Genomic DNA, 26,822 nt, shown 5'->3' with positions numbered 1-26,822 from the left:
TTGATAAAATATACTTTAACCATCTCATCAACACAAATTTTCTGATACCAAAATCAAGCTATTTTGTATGAAATGTGGATCATCTATCAGAAGTCCTCACAATTCATATTTAGTTGTAAGCAAAATAAGTCTTCCAGTATTTATTTTTTGAAAAAAATTAAAAGAAGAAAAGTTGTATTAATACTTTAAATTGCAGCAATAAATATTTTGTTCACAAATACTTGATAGTGTATCATGGAGATAATTAACATTTAGATTTAAAAAGGATAAAAAAAATGATTTAAGAAATAATTAATTCATTTTCCTTATTCCACTTTTTACACATGACAATTTTTTCATTGGTTATGAACCTAGACTTTTTGTATCTAGTGACGCACCTGATGCACACTTCAACTTGTTGAAGCTCTTGGATATCAAATAGCCCCACCCCTACAAACTGTATGAAAGAAAATATCCTCCCAAAAATACACACATATACATTTTAAATAGGCAATTCTTTGGATTTTATTCTATATTTAATATTAATGTTGATCTAGATCTTCTCTTTCTCTCTCTCCTTCTTTCTTTTCCCCTCCCTCTCATTGGAACAACCGACTCCCTTTTATTTTTTCTGTTACACCCGCAGTGGATTTTGAATTCATTTTGTTGTATAAACATTGTACACACACATTGATGCAGCTATCACCTATTTTAGGAAATAAGAAAGAAAATATTCTTAAACAATAAGGAAGTCTATTTTGTATTCATGCTTTATTTATAGTTTGGGGCCTTTTGGGGAAATACAGAAAATTAAATACAAAGGTTTAATAGAAAGCTTGTAATTTATTGCAAATTGCAGTGTTCAGACTGCAAATCTATCAAAACCATTTCTTAGCAAACATTTAAGAAGTAAGAGCAACATGTATACTAAATTTCACGCAGATCCACTCAGCATTTACATTGATCTCTTTAGATCAGTCAGTGGTATTTGGGAAATATGTGTAGATTATATTGTATATAGTTAGATAAAAATATTCTACACCTATAGCTTATATTAACTCACTCTGGCTATCTGGTGGAATCTTTTACACATAATTTATCCCACTTCACATTCTCTGATCAAGTTGAAACTTCACACTATTGTTCATTGTCAATGACAACACATTCAAGCAATAAATAATAATTACCAATTAGTTATAATTAATTAATTTTGTGGTTTGCTAAAACATTTAAACTAACACTAGTCTATAAACCTATTTTTATTAGTATTTGAATAGCTCCTTACCACCCATCAAGGAGTTTGAATTCAGATGAGCAACTTTTTAAAAAAAATTGCTTTCAAAAAGGCAGCATAGAAACCTTCTCCCAGATACCCCCCCCCACACACACACACACACCTTTCCAACTGGTCCACAAAAGTGATTGGACCTTCGGGCATTGAGCATCCTATAAGCATGAAAGTTGGGCTAAACAAAATATTTCCATTCGCATAAATTTATTATCGTTAGTCTAGATCTATTAAAAATTAATTACATGATTGATTCTACATAATTGATGCCATTTCATTCAAGCTTTGTTTTTTAAAAAAAGTTTGTATATATATATTTAATTTTATTTTGCTAATAGTTAGAACTCAATTTTACTGACAATAATATTTTGTGGACCATTCAACTTAAACTGCAGGGTTTCGTGATTGACAAATGTATTTTGAACATTTCATTATGAGTACATACAGTTCAAGATGTAGCAATGTCCTGTAAACTTACTTTTCAGTTTAGTTAACCTAAACAAATCATATCAATGGTTTTCAATCTAAGGCATTTTTTTTTAGTCTGCAGACACCAGTCTAAATAGTGAATCTCGTGATAAACTTTTAGTTGGCCCACCCAGGCCAGCTAATCCAGTACCCACAACCAAAAAGAGTACTCAAGTTCCTATGGAGCTCAACAAAGACAAAAAGCCTGGGCCACCGAAACCCACAGCTGGTTCTAAAGGTGGCTCTAGTTCAGGAGGTGCTGTCTGGAAATAGGTGGATATAATGTAAAAGCTGGACACTAGAAATATATTTGAAAATGTGTAAATAAATATGTAAGTAGTAGATCTAGTTCAGAAAAAAAGTTGATAAAATACAAAGCTCTTGATTGTAGTATAGTATAGAATATAATTCAACCCTAGTTTTTTTTTTTTTTTTTTTTAATTAATGAACAAAACAACTTGGATGTTTTTAAACAATCTTTTTTTAAATTTGCCATCATTGTCTAAGTATGAGAGAAGAATTATTGTTCAGACGTTTAAGGATATATGATTGTTTAGTTTTGTTGTATTATGTAAGTATAAAAAGGTAATTGTTGGGACTTGCTGTGTTTGAAGTATAAGGATTTGAATTGTGTAGTCTTCTTATGTTAGAATTGCAATGAAATTCTTTAATTTATGACTTTTTTTGGTTTATAAGTAATTATTGAAACAAGAGAAGATTGGGAGAGACTCAAACTACTTCAAAGATGGAAACACAGCTATTGACTCCCTCTTTTGACAGTAACACTTTGTATTTACTGTTGCTTAGTTACTGTTGAGTTATGGCTGCCCAAACATTATTTGTCAAGGTCATATTTCAGTCTCATGTATTTTTGTAACTTCCAAGATAATTTTAAGTAAAAAAAAAATGTGATGCATGTTATAAAAAATTAAGACATTAAACAAATGTTTATAGTTTTCATTGTCTAGAAAATTTTCTATAAGGTTGAACAAAATTTTCTATTACAATACTTTTGTGTTAATTAGTAACAGTTATTATTATCTCTAAAAGCACAATATTTAAACATTTCTAAGAAGTATTTTGGTTTACACTTGTTTAAAGTTAAAAAGAATTCCCCTCTGGTTTGGGCCAATGTATTTTAGGATGAGAAGTGTACCTGGCTACCACATGTTCATTTAACGAGTTCCTTATTCAATGTGATATGTGACAAAAAAAAGTGATATATAATTTTATCTGTGCCAATACATAATATATAGTGTATGTTTTAGAAGTCTGGTATAGAATTGTATATATAAGTGCAATGATTGTCAGCTGATCTAAATTTTTAATAGTTTTCAGCTTTGAAAGACAAATAATATTGTGTAGATAAATATCGGACTTGATTAACCAAGTCCTAGCATTTTCATCTCCCAAAGTAAAGTCAAGAATTAAACTAGTTTGAATAAATATTGCTTTGAGTTTTACCACAAGTATCATTTTCATTTTTCAGTAGCTTGTATTGTTTTGTTTACTAAATCAACAGAATGGCTTCTGTGAAGCACCAAGTTGGCACTCGCAAAATTGTGTTGGTTTTTTTAGCTGCATCACTGCCATACTCTAGATTGTTCAGTTTGATCTATTAATTGGCTATGTGACTGTTTTGTAGGCTGGAAATTTTCATAGACATTCTGAACAGTATTTTTTCAATACCCATTTTTTTTGTTGCTTATAAAATTGTTTTGTTTCTTTAAACATTTGGCTTGAGAGTTGTTTTTTTAAGACAATGTTTACTTTCTGATTTTGAAATACCTAGAACATTGCTGACATCTTTCCATCTCCATATAATTATGGAAGTGAGGTTTCAATGCATAATCTAAAAAATAGAGCTATTGAATGAAGTTTAAAAGCAAATTTATAGCATTTTATGTGCAATTATTACTTTTTGATAAGTAAGTAATGAAATGATAACTATTTTTAGAATCTAGTATGCTGTGGTATGGTTGTTCTATGCTCTTATATAAGACTATTTATTTAAAACATGTTTTCTATAAATAAAGATGAACAGCTATAAATTAAGCTATTCAAAATAGCTTAGATGATGTGGTGGCTGAGCTCTAGAAATTGCAATTCTAAGCCAAATGTTCAATGCTTGAATCGTTTGAAAACATTTTATCACTAAAACAGAACTGTTCTCTAAAATTTTTAATCAACCTTTTTGGTCATAAAGGGAACTTTACTTTTAGATGTGCTAAAAGTTGTGTAAAAATAGTAATGTGTATCATTCATTTTCATTTTGTTGACCTGAAAATATCAAAAGATCATCTTAAGAAAAAACAAAATCACAACAAAAGACGTCTACATCATATCCTATAAGTTTACTGTGACTGTAAATGACAACTTGTTTAATGACATTTTTTTTTTTAGAATTTTGTTTACACAGAAATTTGAAGTATTATTTCACGAGTTGTTCTCATGGATTAACAAAATAAATTTTTTAAAAATATATACACAAATTTTTTGTTTTCATTCATTTCAATACCTTCTTGTCCAAACATTTGTCCACACAAAACAGTTTTAGATCTAATCAGCCAAAGGTGGAACATTTGAAAAATAAATTCTAACCTCTTATTCCACTTGATGTTTGCATATAATAAAAAGCTGATGTTTCATAAAAAACTTGGGCAATTGGATGCTAGTAAAAAAACAATGTGTGAAGTTTCTCGTTCTTTATTTTAAACTAAATTTAGAATATAGATTATAAAATGAGAAATGGTTATTTAGAGATGTTAGTTTTAATAAACAACAAAACATATTGATACAGGTTACATAGTAAATTTATGAACATAAAATATGAAAGAAAAAAATTGTATAATTACCAATGGAAAATATCAAAATAAACAATACTGAATAGAAAGACCAAATAAAATATTTCACAGCAGATCTGATTCAACAAATTGTTATCTGTTAATTCTAAATAGATAAGGATGTGTATATCTTATTTATTCTTTCTAACCTAAATGCCTTTCAAATAGCAAAAGTTAGTCTCATAAAGTTGTGCTGCATAGGACTTAATTAAATTTGTGTTTGTCTTGGAAAAAAAATACAAAAAGAAAATACTTGACAGACTGATATAAAAAAAAATCAGACATCAAACAAATGATTGCTGATTGGGTACCATTTTGTTTTTGTTATTAGATCTTGAGAAATATTAGAAACAGTTTTTTTTCTTTATGGCTCTTTTTTAAGTCTTGGGAAAAAAAATTGAAACTATTGCTAGTTTGAAGGACACTTAATTGTCCTTGATTTTTTCATCATGCCCTATGTGACAAAACATTTGATCAATTTTACAGTCAAACAGATACATTTATTAGGCAACACACCAGTGCATAGATGCCATTTGATCACAAAATGAATTTAGATTTAAATAAATCTTATTAAATATTTACTCAATATTTATATATCACACAAAGAAAAACAATGGCCAATAAATACAAGTTAATACTGATGTGAATACTATCTAGTCAGTCCATGGAACATTCAGAGAGACAAAAGCTCTACTCTAATCACTCCTCTTTTGAAAATAGTAAACTTACCAATTCAAAAATATTGTAACATAAAAAGCAATTATTCCACAAGAAATGTATACATCAAAAGCAAATTACATGCCAGAAAATTGCACCTCTTGCCTAGTTCTATTTTTGAACCACTTGAATTAAACAATTCTACAGATGAGTTTTTAAGAACATGAAGGCATGTAGAACATGATGAGGTTAAACAAATGTTTTAGAACAGGCAGGAAGTGATGTTTTACATGTACAAAATCTTTGAACAAAACAGAAGAATTAGAAAAAGATGCAAATCAGTACAATGTCATCTGAAAAATGTCACATGCTACCACAATCACAACCTTGAGTTTAATCTTTGTTAGGTTAAGTAACACTCATAAACAATACATATATATATATATAGATAAACACATTAAGTTTAATAAAAATAAAAGGCAAAAGCCCAAAGCATTGTGGAGATATCAAGTTTCAACTGTTCACCAGAAGCACAAAGAATGGCTGCAGATCAGATCAACATGACAATGCAAAGTAAACTAGACTTTGTTTTTTTTTTTTTTTTTTATTTCAAGCATACACAAGCTATAAATCTTGAGAGGAGTTATTTTTGTATTCATTACTAAGAATAAGGAATCAATATATCTTTCTGAAAGCAAACTATCTAGCAGAAGAATACAGTGAAAGACATTTCATTGCACTGCTATTATGCAAGATCTTATTATATTAACTAGGTTATGCAAAAAAAGAGGAACATGATAATATGGAAAAACAAAAAGTACTTTAGGACATATTTAATTTTTATATATTACATGAACAAACACATTATGCAGAGTGCAATTCAGTGGGTTTCTCTATACTTTAAATGTTGTAATCTTTTAACCAAACTAAAATCTCATAAGCATTAAAAAAATGAAAGGAACTCCTAACCCATAAATACAATAATTCAAGGAACTCAAAACAAATACAATAACTCTAGCATGATATACTATTGCACTGTGTTTTTTCTCTATCTATTCGTTGAATAATTTAATCTAGGAAACTTACTAGAATTATCAACACCAGCACCATTCAACAAGGACAAGAATATTTGGCGATTTACAATAATGCTGAATACTATCTTAGTATTTGCTAGACTAAGATACATATAAAAAATTGTCCTGTTTCTTATATTTTTCATTTTTTCAGTAATAAACAAAAAATGTACAAACAACTTCACTAACTTGTACTTCATAAACTACACAACTGGCACTAATCAACATGAAAACATCAAATTTATCAAAGGAAGAGCACTATTATACACAAGTTTGCAAAATAAATACAAATAAAGCAGCCAGTGTTTGAGTGTAGTTCTTGCTCTATTGGTTTTCTCCATTCAACATCAGTGAAAACTCTGACAGAGTGAGCCTTAAACTCGTTTGGAAGATTCGTCAGGTTTGGTCTGCAACTCTGTGAAAACTCTCATTGAGTAAACACTGGGCTCATGCGGAAGTAAAATTCGATGTGGGTAAAAGGTGTAGGTGGTTGAGTACTGTAACAAGTTGGTTAGGCTGGACATGTAGATGTCAGCAAAACGAGCTAGACGTCTGAAGAAATAGGTGGGGTTGTGATATGTCCGAAACAGGCTCCCAAAATGCTTGTTGAACAGTGATTTTGAGAAGACCCTGAATCAAACAAAAATTGGACAATGCATGGAAATGGTGGAAATGAAGGTTTAAAAAAATAAGCAAATCCAAGTAATCATAATCATATTTCTGAAAGTAAAATAGATTTAATTCAACCAGTATTGACCAGTGACATTGATGCAAGCTACCAAATGTCCTCCTTAAAAAGAACTTGATCATTGGATAAAAAATATTTACCTCAACTCATTTCTTTCTTGAAGCCACAATTCAATAATCTCCTTACATTCAGGAGAGTTCTGGTGCTGAAAAGATATTTGCAATGAATACTTCTACTTTTAAATGCTTATTAGAGATACTAACACTGACTAGGCAATTTCCTGTCCCTCGCATTAGTCAATAGTAATCTAGTGATACAAGCAAAAATCTAAGCAACTTCTTAGCAACAATATACACAAATGTGTCCTTAAGTATTCTTACTGCTTCCATCATCTTACTTGAATGGTAAATACTGTTGTTTTTTTTCAGTGATAGTCCTAGTTTAGTAATATAAACAATATGTATGTATATATAAACTTATGTGAATGCTCTAGTAGAATACAAAGTACCTGATTCTCATCTATTAAATGTTGTAAATCCACCAGCCACCTCACAGCAGACTTGTACACTTCAGAATTTTGTTTATTGATTTCAGACTGTAAATATATTTTAGATAAATGACCAACATGCTCTAAAGTACTAAGAAAATTATGTAATCAATAACAAGGCTGAATAAATAACCTTTAGGGAAATATAAATTTTAATTTCCTGAAATCTATTAGCTTGTCTTTTGACTTTTTAGATACCAAAAGTTTCATTTGTCAAAACTTTTTATGTCATTTGTACTGTGACATATTCTTGAGGGTTGGGGAAGACAAACTCAGAAACAAAGTAACCCATTTTTTTAAAAAATAAACTGTAAAACAAGATTATTCCTAATTTCAGTAAAATAAAATCTTTACAACAGATATAGATTGATAACTTCCACTGGCCTGGTCAAACTGTAGCCACCTATAAGGTAAAAATGTAGCAATGTGATTATTTAAATTTAGATCGAAATTTCAACACAGGGCAGGCAAAGCTAATTATTTAAAGGTCGAAGCCTTCAGAGACTTTCAATAGTAGGAAAAAACAACACTTTCCCATATGTTTTTGTTCATGTGCTTATGTTCAAAATCAAATTAATTAAAGCATTATGCTGTTTGTTTACATTTGCTTCAAACGTTAAGATTTAAACTCAGCATATTTAAAAAAAAAAAAAAAAAAATGAAGGCAGAGAGAAGGTAAATGGAAGTAGAAATGTAGAGATATTAATGGAGGCCTCAGTTGAGGAATTTTGGAATTTTTCTTCATAATTGACTTAAGAATTGAGTCTTGAGACTCTTTGGAACTCTAGGCCTATGAAAGCTTGCCTCCATCTGCATGTATGAATGAACTTCTCTTTGGGAAAGATCCTAGCTGATGTAAAGTTTTACATCCTTAATACTCAAGGCTCATAACCCATGACACTCATGGCTCGTAACCCATGACTCATGTCAGAAGCAATGCCAAAGGCCAAGCACACCAGGGAAACTCCCCCATATTTATTCTTTATACCGACTCAGCTTTGCAAGTGTCCACCTCTAAAAATGGTCCCTTGAGGAACAGTGCAATATAGACTTAGGCACTGTTCTGTTTTACTTGCCTATCTGCCTAATTGTCTCTTCTAATGACCGTTTCCATCCAAGCGCCACATTGAAGTTGAGCCAAGGAATAAAAAGCAGGAGATATTGAAGTGTGATATTGTGATATATAGAAAAGTCAGACATCAGGTATTTGTCCAAGTTCTCTCGCCTAAGGAAATATTAAGATACATGGGGTGGCTGGAGTGATTGGGATGACTGGACTGGTCTTAAGTATGCCATGTCAGACCAAGCAGCAGATTATCTTACTATTAACTATCAGTTAATGCAACCTTTAAACACATTTTTTACAGATGTAAAACATAAAATGCTCACTTCAAGTTCTGGGATGATAGCTCCAGTCCGCCAGCCATACTTAAGAGATGGATCCTAGCACAATAATAAAATAATAATAATAATAATAAAACAAAAAATATGAATAAAACCAGAAATCATTGAGACTATGGTTGTGTATCAATTATATTTTTCTCCTTTTAACATCACTAACAATTAGATAAATATACAGAAAACATACATCTGAATTCCATAGTGAATGATTTACATTAAGGGATTTTCATGCCAAAATAATGAGCAAAATATGCTTTAGTTGCTGAGACTGTTACTGGCAATTAAAGAAAGTTACATCTATTTAACACAGCACATAAATGACACGGACTCACAGCCAGATCTGAGTAAAGGTGATCTCCAAAATAAAGTACTTTAGTTCCATACCAACCTGTCATCTCCTGGAGGTCATGGTGATTGCCCTAAGAGTGGAAAAGGGACAGTCTGACAAGTATTTACACAACATTGAAATTTTTAGGACCAAACAATCTTAAACATTTTAACTTCTTACAGTTTACAATAGGATAGAACTATTTAATTTCATGCAAAAAAGTAAAAAATATAGAAATGTTAACTCTTTAAGATTATATTTATAATATATATTAAATATGTACATATATCTTTTCTGCAATATCTAATATAAAATACCATGAAAACAGGTTTACCCAATTTATTAAAAAGTATCCTTTAGCGGACATATTAATATCAAATATAAAATACTTTGAAAATGGGTTTACCCGATTTGTTAAAATGTTTAATTCTTTAACAGAGAGAAATTTATGTATTTTTTTTAGGGCGTTCAGATGTGGAAGGGACATTAAATATAAACTAAGTTGTCCGCCATGATCTATGGAACATTTATGTAAAGTTTCATCAAGATTGGTCAAACGGTTTTGATTTCTATGGGGACAAACATACATACTGCTTACATTTTACTTTAAATATTAGATAAATAAATATATATTAATAAAAAAATATAAAATATGAATTTTCAACATGACAGTGGTGCAAGAAAAATAAATGACTTTGAAAGAGACCTTTTTGGTAGCTATGTTTGGAGATAAACTTTTGATATGGACAGTCCTTTTGCATGACACCTAGGATGTAATTTTCTTTTTTGAAGTAACATCTGTATTATATAAGATAAGACTAACACTTATCAAATTTCTACAAGCCTACTCAAGTTTTAAAAGAGACTTCTTAATAGTTTAATAGAGGAATCAACTTGAACATTTGTCATTTTGTATGCTGGTGTTGAATTCATCCAAGACAGACAGTACCTGATGATAGATCATGCCTTTATTGAAACTTGTCACACGATCCCACAATGGTGTCATTTCCTCTGTATTGTATGCTCTGAAAGGTCTTTAAAAAAAAGTTTTATGATAACAACTGATCCAATTCTGCTTAAATTGTTATTACGCTTAAATTGTTAAGTCCACAAGGGTCATACCTGTAGCCTTCTTTGAAAAACTTGGGCTTCCTTGCATTGACTATGATGACATCAAAGAGTTCTCTCCAGTCATTGCCTACAATATACTTCATGCCATGATCTCTGAAGAATACAAATAGAGAGAGAGAAGAAATGAAAAATTAAAAAAAAATGAATAAAAAACTGTTTAGATGGTTATGGGTATGATATATGAAACTTAATAATTATAAGCAATATAGTTTACATAAATACATGGTTCGTTTAGTTCAATTAAAATCTTTCTTTAGAGTACTAGCTACTGGAAGGAGGTGCAGTGGCTGAGTGGTTAAGTGCTTGGCTTCCGAGCCGATGGGTCAGGGCTTCGAATCCTGGTCAAGACTGGGATTTTTAATTTTTAGATTTTAGGCTGCCTCTTAGTCTACCCAGCTCTAATAGACACGTGACTATAGTTAGGGAAAGTATTGACGGTTGGTTATTGTGCTGGCCACATGGCACCCTTGTTAATCGTGGGCCAAAGAAACAGGTGACTTTTACATCATCTAATCCCTTCATCAAAACCTTTTTAACTTAGTTTGTCATTTAAACCTTTGTATTTAGACTACGTCTGTTATGTTATACATTATGCTTGTTAACAGTGCTATATAAATTAAATTTGTATTACTCTTGGTTATTTTTAAGGTTTAAGGTTAGAATGGAAAAGAGAATAGCACATTATATACTGCACAGCCCTACTTGGATGTTAAGTATTGGTCTGTTATCAACACTTCACTGTTGAAAATTGAATTCTGAATCATTTTCACATTTTGAGCTCAGGGTGATATCAAAATGTACATTTATACTACATAAAGAATTAATTTTTTAAATGTCAGCTTTGTTTCAGGACATAAATTGTTTTAAAAGATAAAAAACATTGTCATCAATCTGATATATCAAAGCTTGATTGAACTTCTGGAATCAAAGTGAGTAATCAGGGCAACATGTTTGATAATTAAAAGAAACTTATGTTTTTAAACCAAGGTGCATTTCAAGAAATAGCATGCACTAGTGTGACTAGTATTTACATGTTAATTAAAGCCAAAACATGCCTTTCAAATTCAAAGTGTTAAAACACAAAATAAAACTCACATGAAAGGGAAACCACTGTTGGAGACCAAAAACAGTTTTTTCCCTTCATTGGATAAATTCTCTAGGAGCAGTTTAGTCTCATGACATTTTTCAGTATATAAATACATATCTAAAAAATAAAATGATGAAATGATTGGATAAACACTTCTAAATTGAAATGTTTAAAATATGCAATTATGAAAGTCACAAAGAAAAGAGTTGCCTTTGTGTGTTGTGTTTGTACAGTAAAATGTCTCAGTATGTCTAACATTTATAGCAGATTGGTTTAGGGATACAATCTTCTCTACATGTTACCATCCTAACTCCTAAGCAAACATTCAAAAGTTGTTAGTTGAGGAAGAAAATACAGGATAGGTCAATGTAGGGAGGAAAGGGGGGAAAAGCAAAAAAAGGAAACCTTTTATCATTTCACAATTAGAGCCAAGATGAAAAGAACAGCAAAATTACTTTCAGCTGACTCATGGGTGGTAAACATGTCTAATAATTTATGTCAAAAATCTGTACCAGATATAAATGATCTGAAGCCAACTTAATTGTGCGGTAAAAAGAAGGAGAACCAGCCATTATTAAGTCATCTAAGATTGTGATTGATAAAATTTATTAAGCTATTAAGATCTACTGTAGCTTATCAATTGATTCAAAATATAATTAGATCTAGTAACTTAAATAATAATAATAATAATCTTTATTGTCCGTAAGGAAATTTGTCTAACAATTTGTGCATCACACCAAAACATTGTAACTAGAAAAAAACAAAATGTATTTTCACACCTGACTTACTCATAATTTATGTGAGAATTTTATATCAAATTGTTTCTATTTAATGATTTGATTGCCAGGGGAACAATTATACTATTATCCTCTAATGCACCAATATTTTCATTAAAAAAAACATTAGCAATGAAAATAAGCAGATATTTAAGGGAGGACATTGAATTAAAAAGATGACTTAAGACCCCACCATTCATTCAAAATATCATGTTAAATTTCCAACATTTTTTTAAATCACCACCTAGCCAGGCATAGTAATTTCAATACCAATTATCTAGCAGTCATTTTATCACACATAGTGCAATCATTTCTTTAACAAGCCTAATGTAGAGTCATTTTATCATGAACTAGCCGAGTCATTTCTTCATCATTAGCCAAAAACGGTTATTAACTAGCCAAGTGTATTCATTTCTTCAACTAGCCAAATGCAGCCATTTTATAAAGAACTAGCCAAGTGGAGTCATTTCTTCCCCATTAGCCAAAAATGGTTATTACTTCACCAACTAGCCAAGTGTATTCATTTCTTCAACTAGCCAAATGCAGTCATTACTTCAAAAGCTATCCACATGCAGTCATTTCATCACCAAAATTGTCAAGTTTTTAAATGACTGTTCTTGAACGCTGTTATTTTTATTCTCAAAATACTATTAAGATAAAAAGTGTAAGGGTGTCCTATAGAAGGAATCATTTTTATAGGAAATGGGGATAAGCTAAGCTATTGACAATGGACTGGCTCTACATAGATCTATTTTACAGTTATTTATCACACAGGAAAACAAAATGATTTCCATCTTTAAAAAAAAAACAAAAAAAAAACATTTGCAAGTCAGATTAGAAAGCAACACTTACCTATATCTTTAATGATGGCTTGGTGAAGTTGCCCAGAGTTGTGAATTCCTTGAACTGTATTCTACAATAATGACAAAATGAATTTATTTAAACTATAGCTTGCATGAGACATTGTTCTGGGACAATTAATTTCTTTGTATTCATCAGTTCCTGAATATGAAAGTAGAAAATTAAAAGGTGTAGGTCTATATTTACACAAGTTTCACAACTGATAGGTGGATGATATAAAAATTGTGTATATATGTCACTTGTTAGAATTATTATCCTAGCCAATAGTAAATATTGTAATGTGTATTACGTTATGTAAAAGTGATATCCTAGGTATGGTGTTGGCCTTGTTGTATTCAGTTATTCACATGTAGAACAGTTAAATGAGTCTCATGCAGAATGAAAAGTGTGGGCCTAGGGGACTTAGGGTAGACAAAAAGATGATAAGTCTTGTTTGTAGGACAGAGCTTATTAAACTGAATATTTTCAGATCTTTTAAAGTCAGGTCTATATTTTGTTTTGTGATGTGAACATAGTGGATATAGAACCAAAAGTTTTATGGTTCAACAAATAAAGCTTAAAAATAAAACTTACTTACTCGGATGTCAAAGAAGACATATTCTGGATCATAGGTTATGTTCTTGGAAATGAAATACTGGAAACAAAGAATATGTATTCTAATTATTTTTCTTTACTGATGTAAGTCTGTAAAGGTCTATTCACCTTGAATACAAGGTCTACATGTGACCAACACAATATGCTTTACTTTTCCCAAAATATTAGACTTAGATCAAAACTAAGTGGACCCAAGAATACCCTAAAAATTCTGAATTGAAAATTCAAGCCACCACTGGGATTCACATTTAATCCTTAGCTCAGATGCCAAGCTCTTTGCAAATGAAAGCATTGAAAATATTTAGAGTGAGTTTTTGGCACATCTGCACAATTTAGGCCATGTCGTGCCCCAGAATCCCTTAAGGGTTACTCTCCCTTCATACCACAAGAGCTAAATTTTATATAGTTAAGTCATGAAAACCAAGGTCCATTCACAGTTAAAATAGTAAAGGTAGTAAAAATTTAGAATTTGAATAAAATTCTTTTGTAAATATTATATGTTCACAATTTCACAAATCAAACCTTCACAGACAACCCCACCTCCCTGACAAAGCCCAGTATCTTCTGAGGGTCGACATTATTTAGAATAAGTAGTAAAATATCACAACTTTTACAGTGATCAAATTACTTACTTTAAGATTTAAAAGCTTTAAAAAAAAAAACAGTAACAAATGGCTAACACAACTATAACTTACCTCTGTGATGAGTGATACCAGTGTAATTTCGGGCAAAGCAAACAGATCAACCATTTGATGCATTGGACCCTGAAGAAAAATATAAAAATTGTGAGTATATTTAAAACTATTTTCATAATACTGGTCATCTGAGAACATTAATTGGTAGTATGTGCTCTCAATACAAGTTCAATGAGATGAGGTTTGATAGTATTTGTACGTCACTGGAGAAAGCAATGAAAAGGTACAACTTTTTTTTTTTGTAATCATTGGACAATGAGATAATTGCAAAAGAACTTTCTGGAAAAGAGGAACAAAGTAAAAATGATATAATGTAACTCCGCTCCAGAGCCACACTGATGGTGCGCATCGGAGCGCCATTGAACACAAGTAATGGAAGACATGTTTAGACAGGAAGAAGGACTGTGGTAGATCCGGCTGCAGTGATCTGCAAGTTATGGAAGTCTAAGCTGTCTTGACTCGAGATAACGTCCTTTGTGCTATCTATGAGCTGTGTTGAGGACCTGGGGCGACACTGGGAAGTGTGTCGGTGGTCTATTGATATTTAGGTAGGAAAGGACTGGTGTCACTTGAGATAGGACATTCTACTTAATAAAAAAGTCAAACAAACATGAAGGAGATCGTTTGATCAAGAATCAAAGATGGCAGGATGGAAGTGGACAAAGGGTAATTTCAGAGTCAGATGGAGAAGCACTGTTGCGACCCTAGGCTCCACTGGGAGTCTGAAGGATTAAGTCAAGTCAGTTAAGAAGTCAAAAGTTAAGTTTTACTTTTAGTCTATGTGTCAGTCTCAAGCTAATTTGTGTCTAGCCACCACATGATGATAACTTTGTCAAATAATGAACAGTAACCTGGCCACTGACTACATTCATATCTTCAATAGATATATGTGTGCCTTCATACAAAGCTTTCACTTCATCATCTGAAACTGACTGCATACCTCTGTAAACAGAACAAGGAGTATTGTAAGCATTAGGATGCAATTTTTTAACATAGGTATATGCACAGATTAATAAATACACAGCAAGTATACTAGACAAGCACACATAAAGAGTGTACAAGACAAAGACACACATGTGCACTAGAAATCAATTACTTCATTACAATTTTGAATGTACATATAACCCACTACAACAAATTATGAAATATTTCTGGTCAAGACCCAACGTAGACAAGGAGGTATTCTATCATCATCATTATCCTCCTCAAACTGAACTTCATTTGAGTATGGGAGTTAGGACCTAAATCCTCCCTTTCAAAAGGACTGGACAAACACCCTGCAGTTGTGCACAACAATACATGTATGTCACCAGAAAGCTCAAGTCAGTGTGGCTTCCCAGCCTTATTGACATGAAATTCAGCCATTCTTTGACAGTCACAAAGTATGAGACATGGTTTCTTCTTCCTCCTCACACTGTGGGCACAGAGTGTTTTTTTACCTAAGCTGGAGGTATTCTGAAACCCTACTGAATGGTAGAATGGTACAAAGAATGGTACAAAGAACATTTTATCCCTGTTAAAACAAGACTCTTCTCAAAATAAACATATACTCTCAGGTTCTAGTTGTATAAGCACTTTAATAATCTTGTGAAGAAGGTTTTCATAATATTGGAAACTTTGTTCTTGTCCAGATTTTTCAGCTTCCTTTTTATTTTACCTTCCTTCCATTCAATACCCACATTCACACCATTCACACCATGCTGCACTATGACCATAACAATCTCCAATTCGCACCATTTGTCATTCACACCATGTTGCACTACGACCATAACAATCTCCATACTTGAAAACTTGGATTGCTGTAATGATCTGAGCTTCTTCAGACTGCTCAGAAATGAATAAAACAGGGTAAAGGTGCCACATGTCACATGAGATGAGAGATGATAAACAGATCATTGAACACAGACACTTGTATTACAGACAAACAGATGCAAATGAGTATAGACGAAACACAAACATACATACATATCCAGAATGGATAAACACATGTATATGAAAAACATGCACATTTGTTAAGTCAACTAAGTACTGACCTGTATACAGTTCCCAGTTGAATGTTATGAAACTGATCAATCTTCATAAACAAACCCTATTGATAGAAATATTACATCTTTAGTATTGAAGCACAAATAAAGAATTTTGCCAACAATCAAGACATATTAAGCTAGAACCATGATTAACTTAAAATAGATTTTTTAAAAGTATTGAAACGTCAATGCCATCTGTTTACACTGACCTTTTTAATATCATAATGAAGTCCACGCACAGCAAAGTCAGAATCATACTTAAGATCCAAAATCGCCTTGGGATACTGAAAATAGTTATAGTACTTAGCGCCACACATTAAATACAGAAAAATATATAGCTGTATGAAAGTCATTTTCCATCCAATATGTTATAGACATATCATTTTTCTACTACTAATATCTTAAAAATGTATATATATTGTTATAACCCTGCCATGCACACTGCAATTCAAGATAGTGCAGAAGGTATGCACTGTCAGAAACCAGTCTAAGATGGATGTTGACATTAGGAGAGGGAGACAAGGATTTCCACCCAAGTCTAGATATGAAGATGCTGTGCTCAAGGCAGATGTCGTATGTGTTTGTCATGTGTCCATGTAAATAAACATCTATGTCTCGTTGAGTTGCCTCCCTTCAGTTATTACACTATATATAATATACTATAATGGAGTATTGAGTGTGCAAACTTAGATGTAAAACATTAAAAAGGACATGGTTTCAATGTTTCTTTTAATAACCTAATTTGAGTGACAAGATTATAAAAATATGAAAATAATGGATGGCATGACCGGTTTTTGTATGTTTAATCCAAGAAATGCCTAAAGGACTGACACCACTTTTCTGCAACTATAGGAAAGACAACACAAAACAGAATTTAATATTCGTGAGTTAATTTTTCCCCTTCCCTTGTATATCTATTATTTCGAACAATAAGTTGATAAATAATGAAATCAAATGGGAGTGATAATCTAATTAGTGAACTACAAGAATGTAAAGATTGTTAATGGTGATGGATGTTATCAAAAATTTTGATTATACTAATGTTTTGTTTTATCTAACTTCCTAGCAAAAGTAAGTTAAGTAGCCTATTTGTCTTTTGATACTAAGTTTATATGCCTCTTGAAACAGTATTTCAAATCATTACCTTTAATTTCTCCACCAATGCTTCTTTCCCCAGAGTGAAGATCAGCTCATGGAGTCTCGGGGTGTAAGTGGCCAGTGTATAGTCATAATCAAACCCATATACTTCAATGTCACTCAATGAGAGCTCATTGTTAGCAAAGATGGCTTCTGGATCTTGGTCCGGCATGGCATGTAACTCTTTTGAAGTAAGAAAAAAAAGGAAAATAGATTATATATATAGATCTAGAATTTAGAAGTTCAATCTAGATTTTAAGATAGAGATTGATAGTCATAATGATAATAGGATCTATTTTTATTTATGAAGTCATAAACTTAAAAGTGATTCTGACTGAGTGTTACTATAGATAAACAAATCAAACATCTACATGAAGAAATTATAACAGAGACTGTGTTGATAAAAGTAGACATAAAAAGCCTCCTTTTTATTTTGTCACATTCTTTCATATACTTTCCACAAAAACATTCAACAACAAATAATGATGTAAAAACATATTAGCACATCTTTATTTTAAAGTCTAGACTCTAGATATAGTTCTAGATCAAGCATTAAGTCTAAATATGTATTAATGTATAAGTATGATTTACTATAATACTACAATTATTAAATATATTAGAATTTAAATTATTCTTATAACTTATACATGTCTAGTTATATATAAAGATTAATATTTTAAATATTTAGACTCTATAAATAAATAATAATAATTAAATCTAGATCTAGATTGCTAGACAGTGGTCACTGAGTGGTGTAGCTAGGGATTTGAGGGCCAGGGGGCTTAGGTTCCTTAGGGCCCCTGCATTTTTGTATTTGACATCATGGCATTAGATAATGTGTACTTAAATACTTTTACATCTAATATGTGGAGTACATGCAACAAGGTCTCTAACTTATTTAACAATGTGAATCTCACTATCCAGGCTCTCTGCAAACTGCACCATACACCACCAACTTAAAGAACTTGACAACTCAGGGCTCCAAAGTAACGTAACACTTTAATAGTTGATAAATAACAGCCAATACTGTACAATTGACAACACGTACACTGTACAAATATCTCTCCGATAACACCGTTCCGCCGTATCAACTCTTGCACTGGCCTCTCCGTCTCGTTCCGGGCTTGCACTGGGTTCAACAGTTCAGGACTGACTTCACACACTAGGCTCGTTGTGTCGGACTCTATCACAGACCAAGATCAAGACGCCGTTCGTCTCAACTGTACTTGATAGTACTCCGCACTGAACCGTCGTAATGCTCCGTACAGAACCACACCGCTGAACTGTGCTGTAGTCGACCGTGTTCTGAACTCTTGTCGTGAACCTCCTTTCTGAACCTTGCTGTATTGAGCCCCTTTTCTCGACCGTCTTGACTGCGACACTCCGCTCTTTATATAGGGTCCCTACTGGCCTTCTCGAACCGGACAGAACGCCGCTCGACGTTTCTAGGTGGTCAGATGACTACAACTCTCGTGACGCTCCTGAGCTCTGTTCACGACGTCGATCCTTCCCGGACCGCCGTCGATCCTTCCCGAACCACCGTGTTGACACTCGTCTCGGCTGATCGTCGTAACTCGTCACGGTTGACCGCTTGTCTAGCGCTGGCCTGGGGCGATTTGCGTCGGCTGACTACACACACACCACTACCCCCATCTGTGCCACCACCAGGTTTATAACACTGCCCCCTCCTTAGATCTGTCCGTCCCGGGCAGATCCAACATCATGACATTGGCTGTAAAGTTCCATCGCTGCAGGCGGGGGTCGATCAGTAGCAGTTGGCTTGCCTCTTGAGCTTGATGGAGCCATCCATGTTGCAGTCAGCAATGGTCGCTTCCTTCTCTTCCTCCAGTTGGCCTTAACCTGGTTGCTTCGCCATCGTGCTTTCATCGCCATCCACGTTGAGTTCAGAAAACGTTTTCTTCTTCTCCTCCAGTTAGCCTTCATCTGGTTGTATCGACGTAGTTGTCGCATCGTCATCCATGTTGCACTCAACAAAAGTAGCCTTCTTCTTCTCCGCCAGTTGGTCTTCATGTGGCTGCAGTTATTTCTTGGTAGAATCACCATGCACGTTGGACTACGCAAACGCCGCCTTCTTTTCCTCCAGTTGATCGTCCTCTTGTTGCAGTGACGTTGTGGTTGCATCGCTCTCTTGTCGGTCGGTACTGAGGACAGCCACTTGACACATGGAGAGGTATAGGATGTAAGGGCTGGGGATACCAAGATCGTTGGCAAAAGAGGTGGCTTCATAGGGCTTTGTGAAGAAGGACTGGGATGGGCTTCAAATCCACAGGGCGAGGAATTGTGGGACAGGTCATCATCTTCAGCCTTGTCTGGAGGGCATGCTCGTGGGGCAGGTTGGCAACACTCCTCGTGCAAAGGTCCCTCGTCTTCGGCTTCAGGCTCCATTCGGCTTTCTTCACCACCATCAGGACCTCTCTCTCTCGTCTCAGTGACGGGCCAATCACTTGTTGGTTTCAGACCTTGTCGATGACTTTCGTCTTTCAGATGTCCATCAATGTTAACGTCAGACTGCCTTGGATTCTCTTTACCACCATCAGGACTTTCCTCTCCAGTCTTGGCAGCTGGACCAACGTCTGCTAGGTTCGGACCTGGCTGGTATCTCTCGACTTGCATATGTCTCTCAACGGCTTCGTCAGGTTTCAATGGGTCCTCATGATCACCACCAAGGCTCCTCTCGCTGAGCTTAGCATCTGGACGAACTTCTGTAGGGTCCAAGCCTCGCTGGTAGCTTTCATCATGTAAACGTCCCTCAGCAATAGGCTTGTAGGCAGAATCAGCGTTCTCTTGATCTGTTTTGCTGTTTGAGGTGCTCATATCAGGTAAAGCTTCAGCACAAGATTCGTTCGAACAATGGGCAGCTTCCATTGTCTCTTCGTCTGTCTCTTTCGGCTCCACAGGTCTGTACTCCTTGTTTTCAGATTCACAGGCAGCACCACATTCATCAGCATTGCCGTTGTCACTGCATATTTCTTCAAAGCTTTGGGTGGGTAGTAGTTCATTGTTTAACGATGGCGTAGCTCCTTCATCTTTCAAGTCTCTTTGGTCGTACAGGGTTTCTTCCACCACGTCCATCGTTTTCACCATGGGGCTCGTCACACTCATAGCCCGAATACCGTCTAGTACAGAGTTCAAGAGTTCTCCCAAATCTGGTGCGACTTCAAACAGATACGTGTCCAGATCTTCTTTTTCTTCCAACATGTCTTCTCGGAGGCGTGCTTGTAAAGTTTCCTTGTTACCATACTGTATACTGTACAATACTGTACAATTGACAACACGTACACTGTACAAATATCTCTCCGATAACACCATTCCGCCGTATCAACTCTTGCACTGGCCTCTCCGTCTCGTTCCGGGCTTGCACTGGGTTCAACAGTTCAGGACTGACTTCACACATTAGGCTCGTTGTGTCGGACTCGATCACAGACCAAGATCAAGACGCCGTTCGTCTCAACTGTACTTGATAGTACTCCGCACTGAACCGTCGTAATGCTCCGTACAGAACCACACCGCTGAACTGTGCTGTAGTCGACCGTGTTCTGAACTCTTGTCGTGAACCTCCTTTCTGAACCTTGCTGTATTGAGCCCCTTTTCTCGACCGCCTTGACTGCGACACTCCGCTCTTTATATAGGGTCCCTACTGGCCTTCTCGAACCGGACAGAACGCCGCTCGACGTTTCTAGGTGGTCAGATGACTACAACTCTCGTGACGCTCCTGAGCTCTGTTCACGACGTCGATCCTTCCCGGACCGCCGTCGATCCTTCCCGAACCACAGTGTTGACACTCGTCTCGGCTGATCGTCGTAACTTGTCACGGTTGACCGCTTGTCTAGCGCTGGCCTGGGGCGATTTGCGTTGGCTGACTACACACACACCACTACCCCCATCTGTGCCACCACCAGGTTTATAACAATATATATATTGTTACGATCTCTCTTCCTAATCAGGCCTTCCGTAAACACTGCTAAACACAACACAATACATCAACACATCAAGAACTTGACAAAAAGAGCTCCACAATATCGGGTACTTTAATAATGAGTGAATAAGTAGATAACAGCCAATACTAGACAATTGGCATCAAACACATCAACAACTAAAATGTCACTCTGTACATTACCGTACAAAACTCTACTGTCTCTCTTTCTGGACTTGTACATCAACACATGAGGACTCAACCAGGACAGACTTCATGGCCGACTAACACTGTCACTCGTACACGCAGGCTTTCGATCACATGACCATAACATTGGTCATATTTGCGTGTAATCGTGTAATCGTAGTACTGTCCCTTGTCCATGGCCCCGCTGACCTGAGTGATTCACGTGTGTGTCAGCTGAGCCTATAGTTAACCCTTTTTCGACGCCAATAGGGTTATAACACTGCCCCCTTCTTAGATTTGTCCGTCCGGGACAAAATCTATCACACGACATGGGCAGTGGAGTTGAATCGATGCAGGAGGAGGTCTGTCGGTGGGGGCGACAATGGGCTTATAGTGCCATCTCGATGGAGCCATCTGCGTTGTATACTGCGTATGTCTCTTTCTCCTTCTGCTCCAGTTGACCTTCACCTGGTTGCACAGACGTCGTGGTTGCACCGCCATCCACTTTGGATTCAGCAACCATCGCCTTCTTCGGTCGCTCACTACTGAAGGCAGCCAGCCAGCACATGGGGAGGGATAAGATGTCAGGACAGGGGTCGCCAAGATCGTTGGCCTATCAGGTTGTTTCGTAGGGCTTTCAAGAGATGGGTTTTGGGAATGGGTATCAGGTCCACAGGAGGGGAAATAGTGGCACACATCATCTTCAGGCTTGTCCGGAGGGCAAACTAGTGGAGCAAGTTGGCAGCACTCCACTTGCGAAGGACCCTCATCTTCAGCATCAGGCTCCAGTTCACTTACTTGACTATCATCAGGGCTTCTCACTATGGTCTCGTCAGCAGGACAAACGTCTGTTGGGTGCGGACCTTGCCGATGGGTTCCTTGGAGTTGGCGTTCTCCCTGCAAAGCTCGACACACAAAGTTCTTGCCAAACATCTGGGTGCAGCCATCAGGATTCGAGTTCCTCTCATCAGCACTGACAGATTGACAGACGTCTTTAATGTCCTCAGCTACAGGTTTGGGGTAAGACACGACGTTGTCTTGTTCTATCTGGCTGATGGAGGCACTCACGTCATGGACGTGTGTAGCAAAAGCGTTGGTTGAACTATTGGTCTCGATCTCTTCTCTTGTTTCTTCACCTGTTTCTTTCTGCGAGTCACCCTTGATCACATTCTGAAAGCCAGCCAACATCTGTTTTTGAAATGTGATCAAGAGCTCTACCACATCGGGTTTGAGTTCAAAGAGGTACGTGTATGGATCTTCCTCTTCATCCACCAGGGCTTGCCGGAGACGTTCTTTAAGAGTTTCGTTGTTCCTTTCGTAGTACTTCAGTCCTCGCCATTTCAGCTCTTGTTTCAGTTCTTTCAGATTCAGTTCATCTAGCAGTTTTACAGAAGCCATAGGAAATCCCACTTCAAGACATCAGTGTTACGATCTCTCTTCCTAATCAGGCCTTCCGTAAACACTGCTAAACACAACACAATGCATCAACACATCAAGAACTTGACAACAAGAGCTCCACAATATCGGGTACTTTAATAATGAGTGAATAAGTAGATAACAGCCAATACTAGACAATTGGCATCAAACACATCAACAACTAAAATGTCACTCTGTACATTACCGTACAAAACTCTACTGTCTCTCTTTCTGGACTTGTACATCAACACATGAGGACTCAACCAGGACCGACTTCATGGCCGACTAACAGTCCCGGTCTCGACGCTCTCCGGTCTTGAACTGCCGCTTTCCTACACACTGTCACTCGTACACGCAGGCTTTCGATCACATGACCATAACATTGGTCATATTTGCGTGTAATCGTAGTACTGTCCCTTGTCCATGGCCCCGCTGACCTGAGTGATTCACATGTGTGTCAGCTGAGCCTATAGTTAACCCTTTTTCGACGCCAATAGGGTTATAACAATATATATAAATATGAACATTCTACCAAAATTAGGTCACTGGGCTAGTGACTTCTACACCGACTTTTAGACATTTTATGTTTGTATGATTAGATGTGTGTTGAATGTTTGTGTTTTTTTGTTTATTCATTTAATAAATTTCTAATACAGATGATCTTTTGTAGTATAGTGCAGGCTAGGATGGCCATTCTTGCCTAAATAGCTGAATCCTCTAAATTTAACTTCATTCAATGTATCAAGCTCACTCCAAACATTTGCCCATTTACTCTCTATAAAAAAAACAAAAAAAAAACAAAAAAAACAAAAAAAAAACAAATATAATATAATATCATTAACACTGATGTCCAAAACTGGCTGTGTGAAATAAATTTTTCTCTAATAAACCATGATAATGATATTATCATAATACAATATATGTATAGTTGGAAGCTGTAATAATTGTATTAACCATTGTGAGAGGCACACCTATATAATAATTATTATAATTGGAATATTTGTTGACTGTAATATTAACAGTAGGAAGAGATTAATTTGAAATCTAAATAATGGCATCAGAAAAAGACATGGAAGAGTTTCGTCAGAAAATAATTTTAGAAGGGAAAAGGGACCTCGAATTAAAGGGCAAAGAATTGACACAATATGTGCAGAATATGGTAGCCACAGAACAAGAACGTAGAGGTAAAATGGAAATAGAGAAAGCTAGGTTAGAGGCAGACAGATTAGATAAGATTATACTCTTAACTCTAAGTAAGTCTAAAATACTCTAAATCTAAATACTCATACTCAAGTCATACTGCCCCTGGGAAACTACTCTCAATCTGACTCATACTAGTCTCACTGAAGTCACTGAGTACAGAGTCACTCTGTATATATTATATATATTAAAGTTAAAGTGTTAAAGTATAATGATAATAATCTTAAATCTTGTCTTTAACTAAGTTACTAGTCTAGATCATCTAGTATAAGTCTATGACTATTAATGATTAATTAATCTAAGTCATTAGTCTAAGTCAAGTAGATATTTTGGACACTTTTTGGACACATCACATTCTCCTTCTTTGAACGCGTCACTTTTTTTGTTTATAATTCATTTGTTTTTATGTGTGGAGCAAAAATCAACGTTTCGAGACAGCGCATGTCCAATTTTAGATAAATTCCGGTAATTTTGTTCCGTTTTCCCAAAGCAGATGGCAGTTTTTTTAGATTCTCGGTAACCATGTATGTAAAGCTGTTGTTTTAACCTCCCCTGGCAATTCAAACCCATATAAGGGATGAAGGCTATATTATGAGCCTGTTTGATTGTAGGCTGATGAGCATATCAAAATAAGCTTCCAAACATCTTTAGAAAGACATTCCTATCACATTTATACAGTTAGCTGTTAAAAAATAAAATAAAAAGGGGGTGTCCAACGAATAATAATGAATTCAGCTCATTCTCCTTCCTTGGACACAGCAAAATTGTAATAAGAAATATTATTACCACTCATATATTATTAATAAATCTATGATTTTTCAATGAATAAACATGACCTAGATCGAGATATCTATAATATATAATTTATGAATGAAAGAAAAAGTGCGGGCTGCTAATTTGAAGCCAGAGACCATGCCCACTGCAGGTGATCACTCCAGATGAGCTGGAAGTGAGGAGAGGTAGGCCTATACACTAAGCGTTAAGTGTCACAAACTATCAAACAGGCAGTGGAGGGAAGGGGGAGAGAGTCATGAAAAGAATTATAAGCATCTATGGGAGGGAGGGGTGTTAATGTGTCACAAAACGATTATCCAAATTATGAAAACAAGAAGAGGGTCCTTGGATGGGAATTAAAAGACAGAAAATACATGTAGCCTAGTTGAAAATATCATGTTTATTAAATTATAATAATTAATTTATAGATATATATAATCTATATAGATTTATTTCTGTCTGTTTCTACACATAGATTACATAGGTATATAAATAATAACTATAAATGATATATATATATATTCTATTAATATTCTATATTATATATAGAGTTAGAGAGACTTCAAAGAGAGAGTATATGAGGAAATAGACTATAACTACATATTGCTAAAGTGAATCTACTTCTTTTAATACAATCTAAAAAAAATTAAGTAACACCAGACAGATATAATTTATTAGCAATGGACCTCATTCACCAATCGTAAACAAACAAAATTTAGTCTCATGATCTTATTGATAAAACAACGAAAAAAAAACTGTCACATGACAACCATCATGAATTAAACATGAGATCATAAATTATATAGAAGAGATAGAGCACCACATGCTAAATGTTGTTTGTTTACAATTGGTGAATGAGGTCCATTACATAGTGTTGTACAATGACGGTGCTCACTGTCCAAGTGAGGAGAAAGCCCCAAAACTGCATTCAATATAGGAGCATGAAGTGACCTTCTGTATTTTAAAATAAAATCTTGACTATGAGTGGTAATTCAAAGAAATATGGCTATTTTATAGTTATAGTATAGATCTATATTATATAGAAGTCATTTAGTTTAGTTGCAGAATAAGAATCTGCTTTCAGTTTTTTTGTAAGTTAAACCTTCACCATAAAAAATAAAAAAAATAAAATACAAATTTGACCTAATTCCCGAATACGGTGTGCCTAATATAAGAATCTACTATAGATCTAATCTAAGTCTAAGTCAGTCTCTAACTAACTTACTATTATACTAAGTCTAGCCAGTCTAGGTCTCTCTCTACTGAACTGACTTAACTGACTATCTCTAGAATAGAATTAGACAAATTAGAATAAAATAATTAGACTACCTTCTGCAGCCGCCTTAGCAGCTCTGTAAATTTCATGAAGTTCTGATTTCGAAGATGCATTGCGCCTACATTTTATGCATTGTGTTAATTTATTTCTACTAAATGTTAACAAATATTTAGATAAACAAGAAAGAGGTTTTCTTAGTTTGTAGGTCGCCGCCATCGTTGCCATTCACTGATTCAGGGTTGACAACTCTCAACAAGAAAAGAGAGTCGTGAAAAGACTGATGAACAAATTGTCACAAAGGTCACTCAAACCGAGACCATACACACAATAACAGCGTGAAACTAGAATAAAGGGTAACGAATAAAGTCAATAGATTGACATCTATAGCTAAACATTTCAAAACACGACTTTCTTGTTAGGCTTGCATAATTTACCCGACTATCGTACATCGAATGT

The 26,822-nt window shown here is 34.8% G+C and overlaps 2 protein-coding genes across 6 annotated transcripts in view; one reads left to right on the top strand and one right to left on the bottom strand.

The window, feature by feature from the left end:
- LOC106057177 (uncharacterized) overlaps positions 1-4,219 on the top strand; it is a 26,557-nt gene extending 22,338 nt beyond the window's left edge. For all 5 annotated transcript variants that reach the window (XM_056012125.1, XM_056012124.1, XM_056012128.1 and 2 more), the window contains exon 29: positions 1,811-4,219. In XM_056012125.1, the coding sequence (XP_055868100.1) occupies positions 1,811-2,008 (198 nt within the window). In that variant the 3' untranslated portion in view covers positions 2,009-4,219. The remainder of the gene's footprint in view (positions 1-1,810) is intronic.
- LOC106057176 (5'-nucleotidase domain-containing protein 3-like) lies at positions 4,069-26,624 on the bottom strand. The gene is made up of 16 exons (XM_013214268.2): positions 26,420-26,624; positions 17,588-17,763; positions 16,653-16,727; positions 16,450-16,505; positions 15,268-15,358; positions 14,417-14,485; positions 13,705-13,761; positions 13,119-13,179; positions 11,499-11,607; positions 10,395-10,496; positions 10,222-10,306; positions 9,277-9,363; positions 8,933-8,986; positions 7,505-7,591; positions 7,137-7,201; positions 4,069-6,938 (listed from the first exon to the last, which is right to left on the bottom strand). The coding sequence occupies exons 1-16, from the start codon at positions 26,589-26,591 to the stop codon at positions 6,683-6,685; spliced, it is 1,602 nt and encodes a 533-aa protein (XP_013069722.1). The 5' UTR covers positions 26,592-26,624; the 3' UTR covers positions 4,069-6,682.
- Positions 26,625-26,822: the final 198 nt, after the last annotated feature.

This window comes from Biomphalaria glabrata, chromosome 15, assembly GCF_947242115.1.
Source record: "Biomphalaria glabrata chromosome 15, xgBioGlab47.1, whole genome shotgun sequence".
Lineage (NCBI taxonomy): Eukaryota > Metazoa > Mollusca > Gastropoda > Planorbidae > Biomphalaria > Biomphalaria glabrata.
This window is presented reverse-complemented; position numbering and strand designations above follow the sequence as displayed.